This window comes from Grosmannia clavigera, assembly GCF_000143105.1.
Source record: "Grosmannia clavigera kw1407 unplaced genomic scaffold GCSC_140, whole genome shotgun sequence".
NCBI classification, from domain to species: Eukaryota; Fungi; Ascomycota; class Sordariomycetes; order Ophiostomatales; family Ophiostomataceae; genus Leptographium; species Leptographium clavigerum.
The window spans coordinates 180581-186580 of record NW_014040801.1 but is presented as its reverse complement, the minus strand read 5'-3'; the positions used below and the strand labels follow the sequence as shown (position 1 = coordinate 186580).

Here is a 6000-nt window from a genome sequence, read left to right as displayed (position 1 = left end):
ACTTAAAAAGGCAGACTACTAAGTTTAGCGCGCCTTTATTAAAGGCACAAGCAGAGGCAGACTGGCAGCGTGCGTGGGCAGACTTAAAACAAGACCGTATTCGGGAGTGGATTGAGAGGATACCGTGGCATATTCAGCAGGTAATCGCTTTAGGTGGTAGTAATGAATATAGGGAGGGACGAAAGGATGCACCAAAAAGGAGACGGAATGTAATTTGAAAATAGATTTCCTAATTAGGCTTAGTGCGAATAATGGGACCAAAGGCGGTCAGAAAGGACTTTTGGTAGCGACCTCTGTAAAGTACACAGTATCCTGTTTGTACGCGTACGAGTCGGTCGTAAGATGCGGACTGCAGTGTCTCAGTATCGCGTCTGGGAGTCGGCCCCGTCTTGGCGGCCATGGCCGCTGGGGCTGTTTCTTTTCCTTTTCGTTGTCGTTTGATTTCTCGCCCTGCTTCCTTGCTTTTTCGTCTTTCGCTCATTTCGTCGTTCGCGTTCTCCTCGCTCCTCGCTGCTCTCGCTCGTTCACACCACGGTCTGCCTAATGGCTGCGAGGCCGGTGGGATGCAGTGCGACATCACGTGCAGCAAAGGAACCAAAGAGGCGCCGTTTTTGATCACCGCCGTTGGAGGTCTCAGTTAGTCTATTGGACGTGCCGTGTTCGCACTGCAGCATGCACCTGCATGCACTGCACGAGCAGACGGTGAGGTGTACGGAGTACATAGTGTGGTAAGAGACGGAGTAGGTCATGCGCGATGGCGGTCCCATAGTGGACAAGTGGAAGACGCCTTTCGGAGGCTGCTCCACCACCTTGGCCACGCAGACGGAGAGTGCAGCCGAGGAGGAGAGAGCATTGGGATCATCGGCCGCGGAGACAGTGCGCATAGCCGCCTGAGACTCGTACATACGAGTAGCACCGCTCAGCGACGGTCATACGTCATTGCCTCTGCGTCGGATCTCGTTTCGCGATGCCCTGGCCGATTCATATCTCCGTCACCGGTGCACACCGGTGCAGGCCGAAGCAGGAAACAGATCAAGGGATAATGTCAAAGATAGGAAACACGCTCCGTGCTGAACCCAATCGCAATTAAACCCTGGCTCAATCCTGGCCGGGAAAAAAGCCAGACCCGGCCTGGCTGTTCCAGCAGGGCGGTCAGCCCCGATGGCACACTGGAAGCGCTGTGGCGAGATGGGAACATACTAGTAGTAGGCGAATCTCACAGCGGTCTTGCCGTGCGAGGACATTGGCCGGCGAGCCTTCCACTGCGACTCTCGCCCGTCGCATGGTTACGTCTACCCTCCACTACAACGGCAGGCTAGTCCGACAGCGGTAAGCTGAACAGCAATGGCGCCCTAGCCAGCAGCCAAACAGGGCTCGCTCTCGGCTGCGGCTGGGCCTTCTCTCTCGGCGGTCTCGTAAGATACGACGTATGGAGTACAATTGTAGTAATACTGGAAGCCCTGACCAGACTGTGTCGTAAGCCGCTAACAGGCTGGGCTAGTCTACTAATCCAGGGGCTCTCTCGCCCAGACCCAGTACCAATCCCGCGTTCCGTTCTGGCGCTGTGCATACCCTGCATTCATTCGCTTCCAGGGAGGAAGGAACGGACTGGGGTGCCTCCCCGCACCGGAAGGTGGATTTCATCTTCTTCCTGTGTGCAGGGAAAATGGAAAATTCATCCTGGCTCTGCCGGCTTTATCTCTCCCTCACGGACTTCGTGTGAGCCCGTTTCTTCCTCCCATCTCGCACTCCTTCTGTCGATTGGCCCTTCATCCGCTTCTCACCCCCGACCTGCTTATTCTCTCTCTCTCTCTCTCCGCTCCGGTCTCATGCCGTCTGTCTGCCTCGGCCGCAGACGCCTGCAGAGTGTGTAGGCCTTGGGCAAGAGCAATGTGAACCATGATGGACTGGAGTGCGCTGCGTGGCGAACTCATCGTCAGCCGTGCCTCGCTCTTGGTAAGTGTCTCTTCCTTGGTCGCTCTGGCTGTTGCTGGCTGTTGCTGGCTGTACTCTTGATATGCGATATGCGGTTTTATACACTTGTTTTTTTTTTTCGGCATCTTGCCTCGTGCTTTTTACCGGCTGCTTTTGCTTCTCTCTATGGCCATCTTACTGATAGACCTCGGACACGTTCAGAACGCGTCTGACCCTCGTGTCGGTTCTAGCCGAGACAACTCTACTGGCGGAACCCTCAGCCATACCACGACTGGTAGCAACTCCAGCTCGGCCGCTTCTCTCGGCAGCACCTTTATTCCCGTTCTCGTCTTCTCGGCCGTCTGCCTCATCATCTTCGTTTCCTTCCGCCGCAAATCTCCCCGAATCTACGCACCACGCACTATTCCTGGCATTCGCGAGGACCATGAGCTCACCCCGGCCCTCCCCGACGGCTGGTTCAACTGGATCATCCCCTTCTTCAAAATCGACGACGCCTTCATCTTGAACAACTGCTCCCTCGACGGCTTCTTCTTTCTCCGCTTCCTCCGCGTCATCGCCATCATCTGCTTCGCCGGCTGCATCATTGCTTGGCCCATCCTACTCGCCATCGATGCCACCGGCGGCAATGGCGAGGTCCAGCTCGACCTCTTGACCATTGGCAATGTCGCCTACCCAATGCGCTTTTACGCCCACGTGGTCATAGCCTACATTTTTTTTGGTAGGCAGCCTCGTCTGTTATGATGCTGGTGTCCTTCTCCCGTGCTGACAATCTGTCCCAGGCTTCATCCTGTTCATGGTGTGCCGTGAGTGTGTTTTTTATATCAACATGCGACAGGCGTATCTGTTAGCACCCCAGCACGCCCACCGTCTCTCGGCCAGAACTGTCTTGTTCACCTGCGTGCCCAAGCGCTTCCTCGACGAGCATCGTATCCGCAAGCTATACGGCGACTCCGTCAAGAACGTTTGGATCCCGACGAACACAAAGGACCTTGAGCGGCTTGTGAAAGATCGCGAAAGTGCGGCTGAGCGACTCGAGATCGCCGAGATCGAGCTGATTAAGAAGGCCAATGCTGCCCGGAAGAAGGCCATTGGGGCCGAGACCCTCCCGGCCTCTTCAAAGGGGATCGCACAGAGCATTCCACCCCTTCTTCGATCCTGGCCTGGACGCAAGAGACGCATCGCGAGCGCATCACGGAATTCTACCACCTCGTCCTCCTCCGCTACATCAGCAGCCTCTGCTGTTCCTTCCGTCTCGCCTCTGACCTCCCTCTCGTCCTCATCCTCGTCCTCATCCTCATCCTCGTCGTTTGGCGAGACGGCTGCCGGCCTCAGCAGCCCGCTCACCTCCGTCCCGAGCCATGCCAGCGGCGACCTCGCCTCGGCCGTCAAGACGGCCTTCCGGGAGGAGACCATTGCCATCGACCGACACGCTTCCGTGTCGGAAGCAGCTTCAAGCCCATCGGCCGCCGACACCATTGTCGCTTCGACACCAACGCCCACGGCAGATCTGGCCGAGAAAGACGAGAAAGACGAGAAAGACGAAAAGGATGGCGAAAAAGAGTACGACGACGAGGACGAGATGCACTACGTCCATCCCTACGGTTACTCGCCCGCCCTTCCCGATATTCGTGGCTCCGTGGCCGCACAGTGGCTACCGGCCGAAAAACGTCCGGGCCACCGGCCATTGTCGAATTACGGCCGCCGCGTCGACACGATTCGCTGGACACGCAACCGGCTCAAGACGCTCAACCAGGCCATTGCTCGCACGCGACGACGTTATCGCAACGGCAACGGCGATCCTCTCTCGGCTGTCTTTGTCGAGTTCGACACGCAGGCTGCCGCCCAAGTCGCCTTCCAGGTTCTCGCCCACCACCAGCCGCTGCACATGTCGCCGCGTTTTATCGGCATCCGCCCCAACGACATCATATGGTCGTCACTGCGCATGAAGTGGTGGGAGCGCATCATCCGCCGCTTCGCCATGATGGGCGCCGTCAGTGCTGGCGTCATCTTCTGGTCGATCCCTTCCGCCTTGGTTGGTATCGTCTCCAACATCAAGTTTCTCAGCAGCAAGTTCTTTTTCCTCCACTGGCTCAACGACCTGCCGGCTGTCATCACCGGTGTTATCGAGGGACTGTTGCCGTCGCTGGCTCTCTCCATCCTGATGGCGCTCGTCCCGGCGATGCTGAGAGGAGCTGCCCGGACCGCCGGAGTGACGTCCGTCCCCATGGTTGAGCTCTTTACACAGAGCGCATACTTTATCTTTCAGGTCGTCCAGGTATTCCTGGTCACGACACTGACCTCTGCTGCGTCGGCAGCCATCACACAGATCCTCGAGGACCCCCTCTCGATCAAGGATCTCCTCTCCTCGAACCTGCCCAAGGCCTCGAATTTCTATCTATCCTACATCACTGTGCAGTGTCTGGCTGGCGGTGCCTCTGGACTCCTCCACTTTCTCGACCTCTTCCGCCACGGCATTCTGTTCAAGACTATCGAGGACCCCAGACGGGCTCATAAAGTATACCACACGCTCAAGAGACCGCATTGGGGAAGCATCTTCCCTGTCTACACAAATATGGGAGTGATCGGTAGGTGTCTCTCTCCTGTTGTATTGACCAAGAACTTTGGCCCGGCTAATGTGCGTCTTTCACGTATTCAGCGATCAGCTATGCCTGCATTGCTCCGCTCATTCTCCTCTTTGCCGGTCTTGGCATGGTCTGTTCGTACCACGTCTACCGGTACAACCTCCTGTACTACTTCGACGTCGACGTGGATTCCAAGGGCTTGCACTATCCCCGTGCCCTGATGCATCTGCTGGTCGGCCTGTACATGGCGCAGATCTGCCTGATTGGTCTTTTTACCCTTCAAACTGCCATCGGCCCAGTTGTCTTGATGGCTTTGTTCTTGATCTTCACCATCATTGTGCATCTGTCGCTGAGCGATGCGGTGAATCCACTGCTCACCTCCTTGCCGCGCACGCTCGCGTTGGAAGACAGGGACCTAGCCCGCACAAATGCCGAAGACCGAATGGAGGCGGAAGAGCCACGAATTGACAGTGGCGCCGGCCTGAACTCAGACTACTACGATCTCGAGGAAGGCTTTGGCGAAGAGGAGGCAGACGACAACCTCCACGAGGGTCCTGTGGGAACTAGGAGCGGCATCGGCATCGATGGTGCCGGCGGTCTGTTCAGTATCTTCAAGGACAGCACGGCATCGGCCCTCAAGAAGAGCTTCAAGACGGCAATCAAGGCAGTCAAGGACGATACTCGAGAGTCTCGCTTCGGCCTATATGTACCGTGGCTGAGGCCGAAGAGAGCCGATGTGGACGCCAGCCGCGATGGTACTGGCGATCCTAGCAGCAGCGAAGAAGCTGCCAAGAAGAAGCCCAACATCTTCATCCGCTGGCTGCACCCGGAAGTGTACGAGGACTACTCGTTCCTGCGGAAAATGCTGGCCGTGGACGTGCCCGAGGTAGAGTACCCGGATGACTATGCGCGGCGTGGATACTGGCCGCCCGAGATGTGGAAGCCGGTTCCGCGAGTGTGGGTGCCACGAGACGAGGCGCGGGTCAGTCGCCAAGAGGTGGCGCACTCGGGGCTGGTGGCACCCACTACCGACCGGGGCATCTGGCTGAACTCAAAGGGACGGGTGGATTTCGATCTAAGCCAGGCGCCGTTTAAGGAGCCGCGGTTTGTGTACTAATGTGGTCATCGGGAAAGGGGAAAGGGAATTTGGATATCTGCTATTTACCGCTGTTGCCGGGCCTTTCCCTTTCTACATCGGGGTTTTTTTTTAATCTAGACATAGAGCAAATGGAGTTTCCTTGCAGTCAGGGCTGCCTGACGAGTGATTGTTTCTGCTATCTTACATTACTACTACTACAAGGTGGAGGTATTATAGCACGTAGTCTTCACGAGTACAGCCATCAAGCTTTGGCAAGAACGACATGAGAACCGAAAGTCATAATTTTACAGGGTTAAATACAGGGGTATAGATCGGGAGCCCGATGTATGCAGAAAAACGCCAGTGATGCCCAGTTTCATGGCGGTCCAACACGCCAACCAACCG

General features: G+C 56.6%; 1 protein-coding gene across 1 annotated transcript; it reads left to right on the top strand.

Moving 5' to 3' along the window:
• Window positions 1–1899: 1899 nt before the first annotated feature.
• Window positions 1900–5634, top strand: CMQ_804 (duf221 domain protein; the record flags this gene model as incomplete). The annotated part of the gene is made up of 4 exons (XM_014317883.1): window positions 1900–1956; window positions 2137–2653; window positions 2715–4520; window positions 4592–5634. The coding sequence occupies 4 exons, from the start codon at window positions 1900–1902 to the stop codon at window positions 5632–5634; spliced, it is 3423 nt and encodes a 1140-aa protein (XP_014173358.1).
• Between the last annotated feature and the right edge of the window lie 366 nt (window positions 5635–6000).